At 43.5% G+C, this 23,247-nt stretch overlaps 1 protein-coding gene across 1 annotated transcript; it reads left to right on the forward strand.

Moving 5' to 3' along the window:
* The first annotated feature begins 6 nt into the window (after positions 1–6).
* Positions 7–20,370, forward strand: BYSL (bystin like). Its single transcript, XM_073615940.1, has 7 exons — positions 7–334; positions 4,517–4,679; positions 6,335–6,473; positions 7,488–7,621; positions 7,724–7,884; positions 8,387–8,489; positions 19,634–20,370. Exons 1-7 carry the CDS (start codon positions 76–78, stop codon positions 19,980–19,982), a joined length of 1,308 nt encoding a protein of 435 aa, XP_073472041.1. The 5' UTR covers positions 7–75; the 3' UTR covers positions 19,983–20,370.
* Positions 20,371–23,247: the final 2,877 nt, after the last annotated feature.

Here is a 23,247-nt window from a genome sequence, read left to right on the forward strand (position 1 = left end):
GTTCCACCAACTTCGGTGGGACTGGCGAGACACACGGCGCATGCGTAGTAGCAGCTTGTCAGCACGTGTGGAATTATGCCCAAGCAGCGCAGCTCTCGGGGCTCGGCTCCCCGTCATGTGGCGCTGGCTGACCAGATCATACAAGATGGGGCGGTCAGAGTTACGAATAGAGGCAAGAAAAGAGGCCAGGGGGTCGAGGACTCGCAGGACGAGAGCTATGTGGATGAGAAGCTGTCACGTAAGATCCTGGAGCAGGCCCGGCTACAGCAGGAAGAACTGGAGGCCGAGCATGGACCGGGTAGACAAGTCGCTAAGCAGAAGACAACTGTCCTCGGTATGGCCTAGTCCATGTACTACTGATCGCCTCTAGTTATTACCCCATCACACCCTCCTGGTACTCATCTGTTCAGAAAAGTACTTTTGTTTCTAATTTTGGGGTAGGGGGTGGTTAGAAGTCTATAGTGTCTGTCCTCTCCAGAGACTTGCCACCGTTTTTTTTTTCAGAAACTTAAAGTGGAGCTCCACCCAAAAGGGGAAGCTCTGCTTGTTTGCTTCACCCCCCCCCCCCCCCCCCCCCCCCCGATGCCACATTTGGCATCTTTTGGGGGGGTACCCTGTTTTTGACAAGTACCCACCCCCTCTTCCAGGAGACCTTGGCGCAGCAAAGTTTCCCAGAAGTTCGCCCCCTATTTTTAGCGCCGTTTTAGCGGAGCTATTCGAAAAGGGGTTAAATCCGCCCAGCGGCGATTTGCCGGCGGTTTAGCAGTGCTGCCCCATTGATTTCAATGAGGAGCAACGGTGGAGGAGCGGTGAGTTCACCGCTTCAAAGAAGCTGCTGGCAGGACTTTTTCTAAAGCCCTGCTAGCGCACCGCTCCAGTGTGAAATCCCTCAGGCTTTCACACTGGAGTGGATGGAGCAGTTGTTTTAGGGCGTTTTGCAGGTGCTATTTTTAACGCTATAGTGCCTGCAAAACGCTCCAGTGTGAAAGGGGTCTATAACAGGTTCAAACCGTGCTTTGCGTTCATGAATACTTTGGCTATAGATGCGTTTTAAAGGGTTACTCCACCTTGTGTCAAAACATGAAAAGGAAACCTAATCTGCAACATCCTAACCCACATCAGCTAGCTGATGCCTAGACCACTGCATCACAGCCCACACTAGCTGATGCAGTGGTCTAGGCATCTGAAAACCACGTCCTTCAGAAGCAGTCCAGGTTATATGGGTTCCAATGGCATAGTTCACTCCAGTGCAGTCAGTTCCAGTGCAGAAAAAGAATAGTAGAATGCGCAACATTTTTTTTCTGCGCAGAACATGGGAAAACGCATCAAAAATGTACCGGAATGCACATGTCCCTATTTAATATGAAAAAATAGGAGGATTAAATGCGCATGAAACACATCCGGACTGCGTTTTTGTGGTGTAAAGCAGCCCTAAAAGGAGACCACAGGGAGATTCCCATTGGTGAGTACAGTCACCTTCTGGTGCTAACAAGTGCTTGCCTATTGCGAGCCTTAGGGGGCCAGCCTCCTGGCCGTGTATTGCATTTTTCTAATACACAAACCGCTACATCGGCTGGCATGGGTAGCAAATAATCATTGAAGGAGGTAAGTACAGCAGGGATCCAGGGGTGTGGTGAGGGTGTTGTGAGTTCAGCTTTTCATTTTATGTGAAAATGTGAACTAACCCCTGATTAAAGGAAATACCTGTTGAGTGAAATGTGTGAGCTGATAGGGGGTGGGTGACCGCTCACTCTGGAAACGTTAAAGGTGAGCTCCACTTTTGCTGAGGAAAAAAAAAAAGCAAAAAAATAATGTAGCCTATACAACTAATAGACAAGTCACATTAAAGTTTAATGTGTTACCCCAACATTTCATCTTCCTGATATGTGTCTTTTGTACCATGTACGTGTATGAAAAAGTCTCCTATTCTCTTTGTACCGCTTCCTTTTGTGTGAAATCCCTGGTGTTCCTGTCAGTCCCTCTGCTTTCCTATTAAAAACTGACCACACTAGGCATGAGAGCACATCCTTAACAGTGTGATCAGTTTTCTGGTCTGCTGGGAGCACAGTCTGCCTGTCCCCCAATGGCCAAGACTTGTGCTGACACCCCCCCACTGAAGTCTCCACCCCCACAACTCAAGTGGGGTACACACTATAAGAAAATCGGATGAACGTTCGTCTGATTTTTGTCGCAGTTTCCCAGCACATCAGAACCGATGAACGAAAATTTGTATGAAAATTCCCGTAAAACAAGGGCTTTTTTTTTTGTTTGTTTCAGATTTTTCTTGTACGAAAATCGTACAGAAACGGTACACATTAAAGGAAAATCGTTCATTCTGTTCCCGTACGAGAAAAATTTTGGAGTTTGTCACTTTGAGAATTTTCATACGTGCTGCTGCTCTCAGCAGGTACAGTGCTAGATCGAGATTAGAAAAGTATACAGGAGGGGCTAGGTGGGGAGCTGGTCACGGAAAGTTTTCTACCTTTAATGCATAGAATGCATTAAGGTAAAAAAAACTTCTGCTCCTGCCCAGAACTACATGTCCCATGAGGCATTGCTCCTCACACATTCACAAGTTCTCAGGCACTTACCGACATGTATGGAAAGTGTACTGGGCTGTATGTGTGCTGCACTTTATTTCTTGATATGTAAACAAATAATGCAGGACAACTATTATTATAATCAAGTTTGTCAACTTCAGCCCTACTTGTGAGTGCAGCTCCCCCCTTTATACTTACCTGAGCCCAGTCTCGATATAGCGATGTGCACAAGAGCAGCAGCTCTCTCGGCTCTCTCCCTCCTCATAGGCTCAGACACACTGTCAGTCACAGCCAGTGAGGAGGGGACAGGGCCAAGCTGCATTCTGTGCGTTAATGGACACAGAGCTGGCTCAGGAGTGAGCCCACACAAGTTATTCCATAGCAAAGGGCTTGCTGTGGTGGGAGGTTTGAGGGGCCAGGAGTGCCAGCAGGGGACCCAAGAAGAGGATCAGGGTTGCTCTCTGCAAAACCATTGCACAGAGGAGGTAGGTATGACATGCTCGTTGTTTTTTTTTTTTTTAAACTATATACGGTTTACAATCACTTTATGCTGGCCATAACACTCGGGGCATGTTAATGCCCTATTTATTGAACTGAGTTTTACTGCACAGCACCGCATATGTATGGTGTCAACATATACATAGAAAACAATTGTTTTGGATAAAACAGAGAAAAGTTGGGAGCCCTTCTTCAGGGAAAGGAGTTTGAGGCTGGAGATGAGCTTTACAGTATAACTAAAGGGTTTTTTTTTTTTTTTTTTTTTTTTTTTTTCCTTGGGATAGGGTAGAGAGGTATTAGGTTTTTATTGATGTCTGTGTTCCCATTAGAAAGATTCACCCACTCTATTCGTCACGTTTACTATTCTCATTGAAAGTAAAAGAAATTCCCAAATTTTGGGTTGTCCCCCAATGGGGATACTAGTTCTGGTTACCTGGGGGCCAAGGGATTCCCTCAATTTGTAGGAATTTCCTCTTACTTCCTGTTTTGACTATGGGACAGGAAGTAAACATAAATCTCCCCAATAGGACACAGATGGCGAAATAAAAAAAATTACACAGGTTTCCCTACTCTATCCAAATTGAAAAAGAAAGTTTTTTGCCTTTGGTTACATTTTTTTTTTAAGTTACCATATATACTCGAGTATAAGTCGTTCCGAGTATAGGTCGAGGCCCTAATTTACCACAAAAAAATGGGAAAAACTTATTGACCCGAGTATAAGACGAGGGTGAGAAATGCAGCAGCTACTGCAAGTGGAAAAAGAGGGTCAGCAATGCCCATCTGCAGCTGTATACCTCCCTGTGTCCTGTGCATATGTGTCATGTGTCCTGTGTCCTGTGTATATGTGCATGTACCTGTGTATATGTGCATGTACCTGTGTCCTGTGTATGTGTATATGTACCTGTGTCATGTACCTGTGTATATGTACCTGTGTCCTGTGTATATGTACCTGTGTCTGTGTGTGTGTGTGCATCCTACCTGTGTCCTGTGCATCCTCCGTGCGCTGCTCTGCACCGATCAGCGTGTAGTATTCAGCCATTCACTGTTCCAAAGCCGCGCCTCCTCCTCGTCCAAAAAACTCCATTTCCCAGCAGTCAGCGGTCAGCCTATCACAGACATTCTCTCATCCTCATACCACGGACGAGGATGAGAGAATGTCTGTGATAGGCTGTACACTGACTGCCTATCACAGACAAGGAGGCGCGGCTTTTGAACATTGAGAGCCGCTGCCGAGTCTATGCAGCACACGCTGGCCGCCGTCTGCCTGCATGACACGCTGATCATGCAGACAAACGGCGGTGACTCGTGTATAAGTCGAAGGGGGCACTTTCAGCCCCAAAAAAGGGGCTGAAAAATTCGACTTATACACGAGTATATACGGTATGCATTTGTTGGTATTTTAAAGCCATTACTCTATTTTTGGGAAAAAAACAATCATTTGCTCTCTATGATCTGAACTTGTTTTTTCTTGCATGTAGATTATAAGAGTAAAGCTGCAAATTCAGACTCGGAGGATGAGGAATGGCCCACCTTAGAGAAGGCCGCGTCTATGGATGCAGCAACCTATAATGAACATGTAGAGGTGAACCCTGAAGATGAGAAGGCAATTGCAATGTTTATGAATAAAAACCCTCCAGTGAGGTGAGAACCCTTAAAAAAATAATCTGCCAGTTCAATTATATATACTATTGAAGAACAGGGAATCCTGGGAAAGATTTATAATCGCCTGTTTGCTCACATTTTTGCCAAACAGGAGACGTTTGTACAGCATTCAATTCGTTTTTGATGCGTTTTTTCCAATCTTTATTTTTTGTGTTTTGCCGCATTCCATAGAGAAAAAATGGAACATGTTATTGACTGTACTGGAACACACTGCACTGGTTTGAATTAGGGCCACTGGAATACATGGAAAACACTGTGCATGCATTTTTGATGCAGATTAACCAATTACTGCATACCACCGTAGCTGTACGTCGGTATTTTTAGAAATGGCGGGCAGTCCTCTTTCAGATAAGAGTGGTCTCTTCGGTGGATTCACCACAAGATCACTATTATCAGGGGTGGGAGAGGGCTCCCGCCGCGCTCCGGATGTCTCTGCCACTTACCGGAGCAGTTGGTTGCGGCGGAGACAATCGCGTCCTCTCCCCTGACAGGCCTGGAGTCGAGTGAGGAAAAGATGGCCCCCACTCGGCTCCATAACATTGGATGACAGACCCAATGGTCTTAAAGGGGAATTTTTAGTTATTTATTTAATAGCATATAAGTGTAATGTGAAATCTGAGGTCTTTTTGACCCCAGATCTCACATTTAAGAGGTCCTGTCATTCTTTTTACTCTATTTACATTCCTTGTAATAGGAATAAAAGTGACCCCCCTTTTTTTTTTTTTTTTTTTTTTTTTTTTAGGACAGTGTAAAATTAAATAAAAAAGTAAAATAAATAAGAAATTAATTTAAAGCGCCCCTTTCCACCGAGCTCGCATGGAGAAGCGAGCATGTACGTAAGTCGCGCCCGCATATGAAAACGGTGTTTAAACTACACGTGAGGTATTGCCGCGATCGTTAGAGCACTAATTCTTTACTACCTCTAACTCAAAACTGGTAACCTGTAGAAATTTTTAAAAGTCGCCTATGGAGATTTTTAAGGGTCAAAGTTTGTCGCCATTCCACGAGCGGGTGCAATTTTGAAGCATGACCTGTTGGGTATCGATTTACTCGGCGTAACATTATCTTTCACAATATAAAAAAAAAAATGGGCTAATCTTACTGTTGTCTTATTTTTTTTTTAAGTCAAAGTGCATTTTTTTTTTTTTTTTTTACACAAAAAAATTGCGCTTGTAAGACCATAGTGCAAATTCGGTGTGACATAAAGTATTGCAATGACTGCCATTTTATTCTCTTTGGGGGTTCTAAGTGATTTTCTAGCAAAAAAAAAAATATTTTAACTTCCAAACAACAAGTGTCAAAAAGAGGCTCAGTCCTTAAAGTGGCGCTCCACCACAAATAAACAAATTGCACCAAAAAATCCCTAAAAAATTGGAGGAAAGAAAAACAAAAAAAAAATCAAATTTTGAACTCACCTGAAATGGCTGTTGCTAGGCAGTCTTCCTAATCTGCCTCTTCCTATGCCGCAGTGATGTTTTGTCTTCTCCTCCCCATATTGTCTTCTAGGGAATGGGGCGCGGTGTGTTATGGGAACTGTGTGTGTCCCACAACACATCGCGTCCCATTCACAAAGCGCAGCGCAACTTTTTGTAGCATGTGATCTCATAATGGGTATCCTCTTTGCTGTTTTGTAGACGGACTCTTGCTGACATAATCATGGATAAAATAACAGAAAAGCAAACAGAAGTGGAAACGGTGATGTCGGAGGTTTCTGGAAGACCAATGCCACAGTTGGACCCTCGAGTGTTAGAAGTGTATAAGGGAGTAAAGGAGGTGGGAATTAAAAAAAAAATGTTAAAGCAAAAACAAACCTGCTAATACTCCCGTCCAATAATGTGATGCCCATGAGCTCTCTCACAGACACTGACATCTTCTCTCTGGCTTTGCCCATTTTAATTGGCTGGGCCAGGATGAGGATGATATAACTTGCACATGTGCACAGGAGTTCATCCATCCCAGCACTGAAATATGCAGAGAATGTACACTGTGTGTACAGTCTAAAGCACTTCACAAGGTGCAAGGCAATAATCCTTCCTGCTTTTATATTTTTTCTGTTCAGGGAAAAGTTGCATTTTAAAATGCCGCTATATACCTTTTTGAATGATCTGTATACCACGGTTACATGATAAATGGCACAGTTTCTCTAGTGCTGAGAGTTAAGGTAGGAGGAGATTTCCACTACAGCCTGTATACACGCCCACATGTGTGATGTCAATATTATGTGACCTGGCTAGCTTTGAGAACAAATAAATGTTATGTGCTTGGGTGTAACTTTATTTTTTTGCAAAAAAAAACCCATTGCTTTCCAGCTAAGCTTGCCGGGGATACGGAAAGGCTAACCCGGAAGTGATGTCATAGATGTCGCTTTCCAGGTCACATCAAGAAGGGGAGGAGAGCAGACCCACCCCAGCAGCCGGCACTCGCCATGTAGGTCCTGGGCCCGCAGAGGGGCAAGCGGAGCCTGGAAAACATGGTGCGGGGGGGACGTTGTTGTTAACAATCGGGCAGCGGCGCAAATGCTTTCACCTGACAGGCAGGAGTCTGCCTGTCAGTTGTAGACGCAGTCTTGGTGGCTGCAGCCACCAGATTGTGTGTGAACCCCCCCCCCGCTGTCATTTATGTCTGTGTACGGACCAGTCAGCAAAAGGGTTAAAGGGACCCTGGGGCGAGTTGGAAGAGGTTAAAGGAAATGGCATTATGAGTTTTATAGGAAAAACACACTTATTTTTCTTTTTTCTTTTTTTAAGATTTGCATTAATGTCATTAACATTGTCTGTCTATTTTTAGGTTCTTTCAACCTATCGTAGTGGCAAGCTCCCTAAAGCCTTCAAAATAGTTCCAGCCCTAGCAAATTGGGAACAGATCCTGTACATTACAGAGCCCGAGACCTGGACTGCTGCAGCCATGTATCAAGCCACGCGGTATGTGTTTTTGTATAAACGTTTAAACCAGATTTTTTTTTTTTTTTTAGTAGTATTGAGTTATGTTTTGATCTAATGTACTTTTCCTTATGATCCTACCAGCATCTTCTCATCTAACTTGACAGAACGTATGGCACAACGCTTCTACAACCTTGTTCTGCTTCCACGTGTGCGAGATGACATTGCTGAATACAAGCGCCTTAATTTCCATCTTTACATGGCTCTGAAAAAAGCATTATTTAAGCCTGGTGCCTGGTTTAAAGGTATGTTCACAAAGAAGCTTATGTATGAAAGCTGTACTAGTAGAAATATTTCACATTTTCTACAGCAGCTAATAAGAATTAATGTTTCATTTTCAAACCTGATTGGTTCCTTTTAAGGTGGGGTTTTTGGTACTTTTGCATACATCTGTCCCAAAATGCTTAATAACTAAGTGATGGGCTTCTGTGTGTTTTTATTTAAAAAAAAAAAAGGAAAAACTAAAAGCAATAAATACTAATGCTGTGCTCTTCACTGACCATTCTCTAAAAGCCTATACCAGGTATGTGTGCTACTGCGTACTCTGGTCTCTTATAAGGAGTGTCTAAAAATGTCTGCAGTCATGAGACCTAGATGTCATGAACTTTGATCTGATCTCTACCATATTTATGTACGTTCTGCAAAATCCAGATTTTTTTTTTTTCCCTATAGGTTGCTTGTGTATCATACCATGTGAGAAAATGAACAAAGAAGCTATTCTTTTTCTTTCCCTTTTTTATTTTTTAGGAATCCTCATACCGCTTTGTGAGTCTGGATCATGCACCTTGAGAGAAGCTGTAATTATTGGAAGTATTCTAACAAAATGCTCCATCCCTGTACTTCACTCCAGGTACCTGCCTGAATTCATATACAGATTACTAGAGACAGAATACAGTAAAAAATAAATCGGTACTCATCCTAAACATGTAACATGTGCATAGTTGCCATTTGCAATACCGAACGCACAATGTAAGTAGGCAAAGATGTTTATTAGTATATTCCTGTTGGTATAACTGAGAAAAACCGCCACTACTCAAAAATAGCACCACTGCACCTCTGGACAGATATTTTTATCTGGAAGCTGCCACTGAAAAGGAATCAAACATAAAAACTGAATTTTAACTGTTGTTCAATATAAAATTAAATAAAATAGTGACACTAAGTCAAAATAGCAGCGCTGAGTGTTTGCTCAAAAGGGTGTTAAATCACCCCAAAGTGACATGTGACTGTGATTCCACTCCCCTAAAGAAACTCACTCACTGAATTCGAATGCCTACATTTTCATGTTAGGCTAAAACACATTTAAACCACATGGATAGGGTTTCAATGCAAGCATCCAAATCTCAGCCGTGTGTCTCACATAATCTCCACATGTAAATGAAAGAAGTGTACCAATAGTGTGATACTGTAAAAAATGTTTTGATGAAAACACCAAAAACCTCCAATATTTATACTCGCATTGTGAAAGTTAAAAATCAGCAAAGAGTGATTAAGGCAAGACTTGAAATCTTCCAGAGCAGCGGATCATACGGCCACGGCGGACCCAAGGTGTGCAAGCATATGAATAAATCTCACCCCTCCCTTGGTCCTGGATCTTATCTCGCTCGTCACCTTCTAGTGTTCCATGTACCGTCCTGCGTCAATGTTGTTGATTGCCATACAGCCAGGCCCCCGACATGTTTTGTCACAAGGACTTACTCATGGCAAACCCCATGATGAAACATGTTGGGGGCGTGGCTGTACGGCAATCAACAACATTGACGCAGGACCGTACATGGAACACTAGAAGGTGACGAGCGAGATAAGATCCAGGACCAAGGGAGGGGTGAGATTTATTCATATGCTTGCACACCTTGGGTCCGCCGTGGCCGTATGATCCGCTGCTCTGGAAGATTTCAAGTCTTGCCTTAATCACTCTTTGCTGATTTTTAACTTTCACAATGCGAGTATAAATATTGGAGGTTTTTGGTGTTTTCATTAAAACATTTTTTACAGTATCACACTATTGGTACACTTCTTTCATTTACATGTGGAGATTATGTGAGACACACGGCTGAGATTTGGATGCTTGCTTTGAAACCCTATCCATGTGGTTTAAATGTGTTTTAGCCTAACATGAAAATGTAGGCATTCGAATTCAGTGAGTGAGTTTCTTTAGGTGAGTGGAATCACAGACACACTGGTGTGGTGAATGAAATAAAAGCACTTCACTTCGATTTTGGATCCCCTTTCAAAACTTTATGGACTTTTTGTATATTATTTGTGCACCTTTTACTTATTATTGTCACTATATTATCACACTTATCACAGGGTGTTTTATTATTGTCACATATTTATTGTTGCAATATTCATTTTTTTAGTACATATTATTTATACTTCAATGTAAATATAAGAGGTTTTTAGTCACATGTCACTTTGGGGTGATTTAACACCCTTTTGAGCAAACACTCAGCGCCGCTATTTTGACTTAGTGTCACTATTTTATTTAATTTTATATTGACCAACAGTTAAAATTCAGTTTTTATATTATTAAAGATGTTTTTAGGCATTGTTCATATGGACTTGAGCTTGAATAGAACTACAGTGGAGAGAGAGCTTTAGCAAAGCATTTCTTAAAGTGATTATAAACCTTGATTATTATTTAAACCAAAATAAAATGTTATACTTACCTGCTCTGTATAATGGTTTTGTACAGTGCAGCCCGATCCTCCTTTTCTGGGGCCCCCCCCTGGCGCTCCAGGCCCCTCTTCAGCGATTTCCCCCTATTGACATAGACTGGGCGATTTGGCCCTGCCCCCGATCCCTCGTCACAACATTTGATTGGCAGCAGCCGCCAATGGCGGCTGCTGCTATCAATCTGCCCAATGAGGAGGGAGCCGCTACTATTGTGCATTACATTGAATCGAATTGGGCTCGGGTAAGAATAAGGGAGGGGGCTGGGGGGCTCTTGCAGCACAGAAGGTTTTTTACCTTAATGCATGAATGCATTAAGGTAAAAAAAAAAAAACTTGAGGCTTTAGAACCACTTTAAGATTTTGGCCAGCTTTAAAGAAGAACTCCAGCTTTTCTTCCCCAAAACAACAGATGCATTGTGCATGTAAACGAATCACAGCCCCAATGTCAAATTGTGTGTAACTTACCTACTTTAGCTGTTTAAAGCAGGTTTCTTTGTGATGTCACTCCTGGCTGAATTTCAAAGTTCTATGACTTCCGGTTTCCTTCCTTTACCAGTCCTGATACTTCATGTCTTGCAATCCTTTGAGCCTCTGTAGTTTCAGGGCGGGCTATGGAAGTCACTTGTAGCAATTCTGGGAGTTGATGTGGGTGGGTCCTAGAGTTACTGTGGGTGTTTCTGAGCCTTCATGTGGGTGGTTAACCACTTCCCGCCCGGCCTATAGCAGAATGACCGCCGGGCGTGTTGGTTCAGTTATCCTGACTGGGCGTCATATGACGTCCTGCAGGATAACAGCCGCCGTGCACCCATCGGTGGTGCGGTGTGTCAGCTTGAGACACCGCTACACCGATCTCGGTAAAGAGCCTCCGACGGAGGCTCTTTACCACGTGATCAGCCTTGTCCAATCACAGCTGATCACAATGTAAACAGGAAGAGACGTTGATTGGTTTTCCTCACTCGCGTCTGACAGACGCGATTGGAGGAGAGCCGATCGGCGGCTCTCCTGACAGGGGGGGGTCTGTGCTGATTGTTTATCAGCATAGTCCCCCCTCGGATCCCGCCCAGGACCACCAGGATGGCCATTCACACTGGACCACCAGGTATGCCCCACCTAGACCACCAGGGAAATGCTAATCAGTGCCAAGACAACTGCCAATCAATGGTAAGGCAGCTGCCAATCAGTGCCCACTCACAATGCCTACCACTGCTAGTGCCACCATTTATGCGTATCGGTGCCCAGCAGTGCCACGTATCAATGCCCAGCAGTGCCGCCTATCGGTGCCACCCATAAGTACCCATCTTTGCAGCCTTTCAGTGCCACCCATGAGTGCCGCATATTAGTGCCCATCATCAGTGCCTGTCAGTGCCCCCTCATTGGTGCCACCTCATCGGTGCCGCCTTATCAGTTTTATAACAGAAACAGAAGCAAAACTTATTTTTTTCAAAATTTTTGGTCTTTTTTTTAATTTGTTTAGCAAAAATAAAAACCCCAGAGGTGATCAGATACCACCAAAAGAAAGCTCTATTTGTGGGAACAAAATGATAAAAATTCTGTTGCCTGCTATTGAAGTGGTTAAAAAAGTGTATTGAAATTCTGCTCTTACCAATCACAAGCCATTCCTCTCTGTAACCTTACAAACTACAAAGAAATGTGCTATTCTATCTATAAAAGGGCACACAAATATAAGACTGATCACATGATCATGTTTTTTTTTTTTTCCTGCTCTGATCTTGTTCTTTTTAACAGCAAATTGTCTTTGTTAAAGGCATGATTTGTACTGCGTGTGTGTGCGCGCACATAACACACACAAAACTGTATTTAGTCACACAAATCTTTGGTTGTTGTAAACTGTATGTGTAGTCACCAAACGCACTAAAATTATTGTGAGCAGAAATGCGCACTTCTTTTACACAAAGTGTGCCTGGGGCCTTAGATGCAAGGGATCATTTCCATACTAGAGTCATTACAATCTTAGGGCTTATTTAAATTATTGGTGTAAAAATGCAGCACAACCACAGGGTTTAACTGCTTCTCCTTTAGCTGAAGGGGCAGTGGCTGGGGGTGAACCCATGCCACGACTGCGATACTCTGATTCATGGCTGTGGTGGGAACTATACCTCCTGTTGTGTTTCAGCACTCCTGCCAGATGCAACCAATTCTAGTTAATAGAGCCACACTGTCATTGCGCACAATGTGCATGTTTGCAGTGCAGTACTGCAGCATTTAGGGGGTTAAAATAGGTGATGAGGAGGTGATTCAACTCCTTCTCATCTGCCTGTCAAATGCAAATCCGAATGCAGATCAGTCTGCAAAGCAGGTGTAAATGTGTCATTCCTGTCTTGCAGCATGCCAAAGAATAAAGGCTTACTGCAAGACTACAGAGGCAGGGCTATGGGAGTTTTTTTTAATGAAGGCGTTTCATTCATATGTAAACTAATCACTTCACAGAGAGCAGGGCTCTGGGAAGGCAGAATCTGAGGTGTGGTACTTTAGGTGTGACTGGGCGGGATTCAGTACTAATTAGGATGTGTTGCATCCCACCCACCCACCATTGGAGCTGTGAAGGTAGTTACATCATTTGCATAGTCCGAAAGACTAGGGGGGAGGTGTTTTAGGCTAGATATGCAGCAGGAAGCTGCTGTGGAAGGGTCTATATATCAGACTATGCAGAGTGTCACTTGTACAAAGCCACAACTAAACCCAGAATATCAGGAGATCTGCAGACAAGAGAGCAACACGGTACAGAGGTATAACATGATCTAGAGTGAAAAAATAAATGCAGCGCTAAACAAAAATTCATAAGCGTTAACTAGCACAGTGTATACTAGTAACATATATGTGACAACTAATCATTCAACGTGATCAAAGATGACAACCACATTGAAAAAAGTGGGAGGGTAAACCTCCAATGGCTAAAAGTAATGTCCATAACAAAATGAAAGTTCATCCACCTAAGCAACATAATACTTCTGGTGCCGAAGAGGAAGAGCGTATGTGATAAGTACACTTAAATCGCATGGGTGGTCTTCATATGCTGAAAATCCACAGGAAAAACGGAAGGAGTAAATACGCTTACCGGAAAAGGTGGACACATTCACCGTATGGCTAAGTGTCATTCAGGCTTGTGGATCCACCGATCCAGATGGATGCTTGTGGAGAGATGTTAGTAGTGGATTCCAATGGTTCCTTCTGAGGCGACCGTGGGAAACTGATGGTGATCAGATCCGCAGGGGGTGGATGGATTCACCTTCGCAGCAAATGAAAGGCTGGAGAATGTAGCTTACACTGTGTTTCAACCATGGGAGATAAACTCCTCTATGTGGAGTTTGGTGGCTGCTGTCCTTGCTTCCCAGTGCCTGGCGAAGGCCAGGACCAGGGTGATTGTCTGGCCCCATAGCGCTGGGCGGCATGTTTTTCCCTGCTGACAGCCTGGCTGTATGTGCAGGAGAAAGAGAAGAAGCCACAGATGCGTGGGGGGGGGGGCGTAGCAGAGCTGTGCGCTCCAAGCTGGCCCACAGGAAGTGCTTCCAGGTCATTTCCGGTAAGCTTGGAGGAGTGTTTGCACCCCCTTGCATATCCAGTGGTTGGACTTGGTGAAGGGGACACATTTTCCTCCCTCCTGCACGAGGTGTTATGGAGTGTTGGTGGCTTAAATTACACTATGGTTCATTTTGTTTCTGTTACAGACCAAGACTCAGGACAAGGCCCAAGCACAGCCACCTAAAAGGAAATGTGCGGTTTGGAGAAAAAAATTGAGCTCCTCATGGAACAAAGCAGTTTGCCACACTTGTATAGACAGCCTAGTCAAGGATGACCCAGTAGTTTCCTATTAGAAAATGCTAACTTTTGTTAGAGATGAGCTAACGTCAAAGTTCAGCTCATTTCAAAACACTGAGTACTAAGATCCAGGTCCCTCACAGGGTCCAACCCAAGGGCTCCACAGCAGAGCGCAGAGAGTGAAGACTCTGAGAAAGAAGCCAGATCTACCCGTTCTTCACCGGAAGAATCAGGGTCAGATACGGGGCCAGGGACAGAAAATCCGTAAAGGGCTCGAGTTATAAGTTGTCATTGGAAGACGTTGATGACTTATTGAAGGCTATCTATACAACCCTTGATATAGAGAAGGTACAATTGTCTAAACATGACCTTATGTACAAAGGTTTGCATAAGAAAAAGGATAGAGTTTTCCCCCGTGCATAGTTCCCTGCTTGATACCATCAAGCTGGAGTGGGAAAATCCAGAGAGAAAACTGTTTTTTCCTGTTAACCTAAAGAGGACACAGTGCAGCCATGGAACAAAAATCCCAAGTTAGACGCATATCTTTCCAAAGTTTCAAAAAACACAGACCTAGCTTTTGACGATAGGACCAAGCTTAGGTAAACAATGGATAAAAGAGGAGATATCCTTCTATGCAGGGCCTGGGGATCTTAACCTTGCCCTAACATCCACTTGTGTAGCCAGAAACCTAGAAGTTTGGTTGACACAAATAGAAAGGCATCTGTTGGCAGGAACTTCTAGGGAACAGATTCTGAAGTCCTTCCCTCTCTTCTTTCGGGCACTGGTGGGTTAGAATGACAGCTAGGACCTCAGCCTTGGTGAATTAGGTCAGAAGAAGCCTATGCTTAAAACCTGGTCAGGCGACACTGCTTCTAAATTTTGCCTATGTGGTCTTCCCTTAACAGGAGATAATCTTTTTGGCCCAGGTCTACAAGAGGCACTGGAGCGCATAGCCAATAGAAAAAAGGCCTTCCCTGAGAATAAGAAAAAGCCAACAGCCAGAAAAAAAAATTGTGGGCAAAGTAGGCAGCAGGGTCCAAGAAAAAAGGACAACAGGGCTCAAAGGCAGGGGTAAAGGGGGGGGGGGGGGGGGGGGGAGTCTTGTTTAACCTTCAACAGCCCGCCAATCCACAGTGACTCATGTCTCCCAGTGGGAGGAGATTGAGGGCTTTCCCCCTGCAGTGGGGAGCAGTCACCTCAAGTCCATTTATCCTGGACCTAGTGACCAATGGGTGCAGGCTAGAATTCTCTTCCCAGCCACCAGAGAGATTATTGGTCACTTTGCCTCCTCAAGATCGGGTAAAAGCGAGGGCCCTGGGTCTCCAGATTGGAGACTTGATAGACCAAAGGGTCCTGATCCCGGTTTCCCGGTTGGAGCATGGCAAGGGATTTTATACCAATATTTTTGTCATCAGAAAGCCGTCGAGGAAAAAGTTCAGCTTATCCTGAACCTCTGGTCATTAAACCGCTCAGTCAGGTACAAGCATTTTCGTATGGATACGATGATTTGAGGGATGCCTACCTGCACATCCCTATACATCCAGCTTTCCAAAGGTTCTTGAGACTAGCCGTCAAGACTGGGACAGAGATCCGGCACTTTCAATTTCAAGCCCTCCCCTTTGGGCTGTCTTCAGCCCCATGCATTTTTACAAAGGTGTTGGGAGAGGCGCTCCATTTAAATTGAAAGCAATAACTATTGACCCATACCTGGACGACCTCTTAGTGGTGGCAGACTCGTACCAAAAATTGTTAGCAGATCTCCAGACCATACAGGACTTCCTACAGCCACTAGGCTGGTTGATAAACAAAGACAAGTCTTCCTTGACTCTGTCCCAGAGGGTTACATATTTGGGATACGAATTTTGTTCAGTAAACCAGGAGAAAGTCTTAAAAGTGTTTCAGGCGATGTCAGCCTTACAGACCAATCAATTGGTCTCACTGAGAAAAATCTCAAGAGCAGTAGGTCTGATGACCTCTTGCTTTCCCGCGGCTCCATGGGCAAGGTTGCACCAACGCTCACTGCAACTGTTCCTGCTAAGGAACTGGGACGGAGACACAAGTTCCCTGGAATCGAGAGTCTGGATACCTTCCAGGGTAAAAAGAAGTTTATGGTGGTGGAAGTCGTACCTTCACCTGACAAAAGGTCTACCGTGGTCCATTCCAATATCCCAGAGGATCACAACGGACTCAAGTTCCTGGGGATGCGGAGCCCATCTCAGCAACACAAAGGCACAGGGAAAATGATCCCCCAGGGAAGCAGGAGCTTCATCGAATCAGAGAGAGTTTCTAGCGGTTCAAGAGAGCCTTGCAGGCATTTCAGATGGAAATCAGGATTCGCAATCTCCAGATTCTATCCGACAATATCTCTACTGTTGCATACCTCAACAAACAAGGAGGTACAAAGAGTCGGATACTTCAATCCAGGAAATCTTATCATGGGCAGAAGGAAATCTAGCCTCGATCACAGCAGTGCACCTGAAAGGGACACAACTGTCTGGAAGATTATCTCAGCCGCTACCAGGTATGTCGGGACAAATTTACAGGTTGAACTCGATGGACTTCTGTCTTTTTTTTTTTTTCAACCTCACCAACTATGTAATTGGTCCCTGCATCTGGAAATCTGTGGGATGTCCTGAAGCGGATCTTTTCACAAATCAGAGCAATTGCAAGAAGTTCTTTTCCCTGAATCCAGCAGATCAATTATTGGGGATCGATTCTCTAGCGAATCTGTGGCCATTCAGCCTCTGTTATGCCCTCCCACCGATCAGGCTAATTTCGGAAGTCCTCCGAAAGTTTCTTTTAGAAGAGACAGATCTCATCCTAATAGCCCCTTTTTGGCCAAAGAGGCCACAGTTTTCCCTGTTGCAGACTCTGGTCTCAGAGCCTCAACTCAGACTCCCGAAGAGACAAGACCTATTGGGGGTTATTTACGAAAGGCAAATCCACTTTGCACTACAAGTGCACTTGGAAGTGCAGTTGCTGTAGATCTGAGGGGAAACTCTGCTGATTTTATCATCCAGTGATGTGCAAGCTAAAATTACGTTTTATTTTCCTTGCATGTCCCCCTCGGATCTCCAGTGACTGCACTTTCAAGTGCACTTTTAGTGCAAAGTGGATTTGCCTTTCGTAAATAACCCCCATTGTCTCAGGGTTCAGTGCCATACCCACAGGTGGCTTCCTTAAGCTTGACGGCTTGATATCTGAAGAAAATATACTAAACGCCCAGGGGTTTTCAGACAAGGTTGTCAAGACCCTGGTAAACTGCAAAAAGCCAGTTACTAGAGCTATATATTCCAAAGTCCGGAAGAAATTTAACTCATGGGTATCTGAAAACCAAAAATTAACTCATGATGTTCCATCAATTTTGGAATTTTTTTAAGAGGGAATTTTTTCTTTTGGAAAATCCCGCTATAGCTAAATTCTTTAAATCAATATCTAGGTCTAGGCTGGTAGTTGTTAGAAGTTGTCCAACCTGGGACCTGCCCCTGGTGCTTCAAAATCTGGTAGAATTCCCTTTTGAGCCCCTGGAGAATATTACAATTAAATTCCTTAGCTTAAAGTGAATGTAAACCCACTCTCATCCTTTCTAAACTACTGCCATAGTGGATATCTATACATGCCTCCTGCATGTATCCTTACCTGTCAAACGTCTCCCCTCTGTTATGAGACCCGAAAAACTACAGATTTTGTGGGTTGGTCTGTTTGGAGCTTAGTGAGTGGAGTCATGATGTCAGTAGACTCCCCGGCCATAGAGATGGGCGGGGAGTCTACTGACATCATGACAAGACAAGGGGAGTGTAGAGACACTCCCCTTGTCAACATGAATTTTCTCCTGTGCATTTCTTACACTGAACTTCTGCTATGATCACTAACATCCAGTCAAAACCCAGAAAAGTCACCACATGACTTCAGCATGCCCAATCATGCTGAGGTGTGGAGCAGCCAATCATGGGAGAGCTGGAGAAGAAAGAAGGGAGATGGAAATTACACATAATGCCTCTCTAAGGCTTGTGCATAAGATATGTAAATGACCTGTCACTCACAGCAGGGGGGAAGAACTGACTGGTATTTCTCTGTCTGTTTTTATCTCACTGAAAAAAGAGAAGAGGATTACTCAGAGCTGGATTAACTCTTTGTGGCATGACTGGGCACAAATGATATGAAATCCTATATAGTACAAGTTACAAGCCTAAATGAAGAAAACATTTTTTGCATTTACATCCACTTTAAAGACCATTTTCCTGATAGCAATTACCTCAGCTCGTAGGGTAAGTGAGTTACAGGCCCTTTCAGTTAGAGAACCTTTCCTCACAATCTTTGAAGATCTGATTTTTTTTTTTTTTTTTTGAAGACAGATCCAGGATGTTTGCCTTAGGTGGCCAGTACCTTCTACATATTGCAGGACATTGTACTGCCAACCTTTTTGTAGTACGCCAAAGAGCAAAAAAGAAAATAAATTTAGATTTTTAGACGTTCGAAGAATTCTTCTCATCTATCTTGAGGTCACCAAGACCTTTAGGAAAACAGACGCCTTGTTTGTTCTCTTCTCAGGAGCACACAAGGGAAAGCGTGCATCTAAAGCCACCTTGGCTAGATGGATAAAGCAAGCTATTTCTGAATCTTAAAAAATCACGGAAGTTCCTCCGCCTTTTGTCACTGCACACTCAACAAGAGCCTTGTCTGTGTCTTGGGCTGAAAGGGCTGGAGCTTCACCGGAACAAATTTGCAAGGCTGCCACATGGTCCGGTTTTTCAACCTTCGTTGAACATTATCGCCTGGACCTCCTTTCCTCTTGGGGGCAGGGGTTTGGTCGTAAGGTCCTTCAAGGAATTGTCCCTCCCTAGACTGGTAAGTTCTGGCTCATCATCTCATGGGCTGTCCTGGAAGGCGCTTGGAGAAAAGCTGAGTTAGACTTACCGATAACTCCTTTTCTGCGTCTTCCAGGACAGCTGGATTCCCACCCGGTTATGTCTTGAGTTATGTGTATTATGCATATGTTTTGCAGGTACATCATACGGTTCTTGAGAAATACTGACATGGGGCCTGGAGGGCCGCCCTTTAATCCGGTGGGGGTTAACGGGTTTTCTGTGCTGGTAGGAGGAGCCCTAGGTCTCATGGGCTGTCCTGGAAGACTCTCAGAAAAGGAGTTACCAGTAAGCCTAACTCAGATTTTTTTTTTTTTTTTTTTGTAAAATGTAGATGATGTGCCTAGTAATATGCCTCAAAATTTGCACATGCCCATAAAACTACAATGACCAACATTGTCCGTAGGTAACGTTTTAAAAGCTTTTGGAGCTGTTGTTTCCTCTGTTTGCAATGGAATCATCTATAATTTAAGTTGATCCATATGGCAGCTGATATATTTGTGGGGTTCTTGAGTATTGAAAGAATTTTCCCACATTGATTTATCAAATCAGCTTGACAGATTCTTCTGCTGCATCTATTTAATCTTTCTTAAAAAATGTCATTGAATGTATTATATCCATACTATGTTTACTCAGTTTGCAAACTTTAATTTCCAATTCTATTACCTCTTTTCTAGTGCTGCAATGCTGAAGATAGCAGAGATGGAATATAATGGAGCTAATAGTATTTTCCTGAGACTGTTGATTGATAAAAAGTATGCTCTTCCCTTTCGAGTGCTTGATGCCCTTGTCTTCCACTTCCTGGCTTTCCGCTCAGACCGGAGAGAGCTCCCTGTGTTGTGGCATCAAAGTCTACTCACACTTTGTCAGAGGTACAAGGAAGATATGTCATCAGAACAAAAAGAGGCTTTACATGAACTATTGCGAATCCACAACCACCCTCAAATATGTAATGAGATTCGTCGTGAGCTGATGAACTCTAAATCCAGAGATGTAGAGGTCACAACACCCATGGGTATGGACTGAACCTCAGTGTGGAGCAAGCGTGCCTGTATGAGCTGTTAGAGTCTGTGCTCACAAAAGTCTTTTATTTCAGTCTTAGACATGTATTTAATCTTCCTACATTTTGCCTGTTAACCATGTAACTGGTTAGCACCATGTTTTCGTTTGTTTTACTACTTTCCTGCTTTAGAAATCCAAAACTTTGAAGTTCTATTTCTGCTGGCTTCTGTCCTTCACAGTTAAGATAGTAGGAAGCAGATGAGAAAACGGCTTTCATTTTATTTTTGATCCTCTAGTTTTGTGAAGAAACCAAGCAACTAGAAAGTTGGATTGCAAACTGAATGAAGCTGCAGGAATTGATTACAAGTATTAATACTTATTCATGACTGAGTAAAAGATAAAAATGCCAAAATATCTTGTGTGCGTTTTTTTTTTTTTTTGGCCAGTTTTTTGCTTTTTAGAACCATCTGTAGGCATGCAGCCTGTGTTGTGAATTCTTTATAGAGAGCAGTAGTATTGTACAGGTTTGCTGTTCACAGATTAAAGATCATGGCAATAAGCTAAAAAAGTGGGCATTTTTATTTTTATGTTCACCTATTTTAATATGCTTGATGCACATTTTAAAAGGATTAGCTGTGGCTAAAATTGTAAGATCTTCATTTTTTTTTTTTTTAAGATCTATTTATTTAGTTTTAAAGACATACAAACACAAAAAAATTAGACACACAATGCCCGGTTCAAAAAAAGTACAAAATCAATTGCAATTAATAAACCATTTACATTCACTTATCTCACATGTCTCCCAGTATTTTTACAGTTGTGAGGAATATGCAGTTTCACATATAATATGGTACCAGTAGATACATTTAATAACTGCCAAAAGGTAGTAGATAACAGATGACCGTACAGACAGTTATAGTTCAGTATAATGACATAGGAGTCAGTGGCAAGGGACTCGCTATCCACTTGCCCCGGATTTTATTAAATGTCTTAACTTTTTTTGTAATTCAAAGGTTAGTCTATGCAAGGCGAGAGAGTCATTAACCAGTTTCAGCCACTGGGATCGTGTTGGTGACCTTGGTCCTTTCCAGGATAGGAGAAGGGATTTTCTTGCATAGAAGCATAGGATGCGAAGAAGTCTCTTGGCGTGAGAAGGGATCATCGGGTCACAAAGGATGCCCAAATGGCAGTTCTTGGGATTCACTATGTTGGGTAGACCCAGGGTGGAGGAGATGAAAGAGTTTATGTCCACCCAGATGTATGCAAACCTGGTAACCAACTACAAGAAACTTCTTGCCTCTGTGCTTTCCAAAACGGGTTTCTCCACCAAGTGCTAAGTCGTGTTTTGCTTGGGGAACACATACTTATTTTACTCACTTAATTGCAACTCAATTTATAACATTTGTATCTTTGTTTTTTTGGTTGATATTCTGTGTCTATCATTTGAAATACACCTATGATAAAAATTACATACCCTTCATTTCTTTTGTAAGTGGGCAAACCTAGAGAAATCTGCACGGGATCAAATTATAATTTTCACCACTGTAAAAAAGGGAGGACAGACCATATTGGCCCCATAAACAATGAGGAAGGACATCTGGTTACAAAGGATGGGGAGATGGCGACGGTTTTGAATTTGAGCAGAAGAATAGTCTTCACGAGGGAATCAGGGGGCTTCAGTAACCAAAACTGCATTGTATCCTCGTGACACATCACAGGAAGTACCCTCATGGCTAACAGAGGACAGAATTAGAATTGGGAAACTTAACATTAATCACCGGGACCGGATGGCTTGCACCCGAGGGTACTTAGGGAACTCAGTCAAGTAATTGCCAGACCATTGTTCCTAATTTTTACTGACTGGAATGGTACCAGCCAGTTGGAGAAAAGCCAATGTAGCACCAATATTTAAAAAGGGCCCAAAATACATCCCTGGGAATTACAGACCAGTTAGCCTAAGATCAATAGTATGCAAGCTCTTGGAGGGGATGATAAGGGACTATATACAAGATTTTAGTCATGAAAACAGTATAATTAGCAGTAATCAGCATGGATTCATGAAGAATCGTTCTTGCCAAACAAACCTATTAAAGCGGAGGTCCGCCGAAATACAAATGCTGCAGCTGCTGATTTTTAAAATATGGACACTTACCTGTCCAGGGCGCCCGCAATGTCGGCACCCGAAGCCGATCTGTCGCTTGGCTCTCGGATGCTGCCACTGCCGCCATCTTCGGTAAGGGAATCAGGAAGTGAAGCCTTGCGATGTTACTTGAATGGAGTGAAAGAAACCAAGTACATATGGACACCCCCTCAAAAAATGAGGCTGCTGTGTAGGAACGCCAGACTAAGAGTGAAAGGATCCCAGTCATGCCGCATCTCCAGTTTATGCCCCCGGAAGAGCCCAGATGCTCCGCCCCACAACGTCATATGTATGGGTGGAAAACATGGCGCCACTGTGTAGGTGGCCACGCTTGTCCAAATAGACAGGAGAGGACAGCAGGAGGTCAGAAAGCCTCCTTTGTGCACATTGCAGCTCCCGAGATGGACGGTGGATGCCACCACTGGCAGGAAACAGCAAGAGAAGAGAGGGCCAACCCAGAACCCCCCCAAAAAGCCAGTATGCAAACTGAACCGGCCAAAGGAATGGCTATACAGTATATGTATGATATTCAGTGGCTATTGGTGACAGCAGACCGGGTTGTGGGCTAATTGTGTATCTTCCACCCGGGTTTGATAAGAAAAATAATAAGGTCTGATGTCATCCCATAACACCTCCATCCCTATTACAATATACAAAAACTAACTACAAGGGCGAGTTCAGAGGGTGGTGATAATTGGGGAATACTCGGAATGGTCAGGGGTGGGTAGTGGGGTCCCACAGGGTTCTGTGCTGGGACCAATCCTATTTAATTTGTTCATGAACGACCTGGAGGAAAACTGTTCAATCTCTGTATTTGCGGATGATACTAAGCTAAGCAGGCCAATAACTTTTCTGCAGGATGTGGAAACCTTGCAAGAAGATCTCAACAAATTAATGGGGTGGGCAACTACATGGCAAATGAGGTTTAATGTAGAAAAATGTAAAATAATGCATTTGGGTGGCAAAAATATGAATGCAATCTATACACTGGGGGGAGAACCTCTGGGGGAATCTAGGATGGAAAAGGACCTGGGGGTTCTAGTAGATTATAGGCTCAGCAATAGCATGCAATGCCAAGCTGCTGCTAACAAAGCAAACAGAATCTTGGCATGCATTAAAAAAAGGGATTAATTCCAGGGATAAAGTGAT

Source organism: Aquarana catesbeiana, linkage group LG02 (assembly GCF_042186555.1).
Source record: "Aquarana catesbeiana isolate 2022-GZ linkage group LG02, ASM4218655v1, whole genome shotgun sequence".
In the NCBI taxonomy this organism is placed as follows: Eukaryota; Metazoa; Chordata; class Amphibia; order Anura; family Ranidae; genus Aquarana; species Aquarana catesbeiana.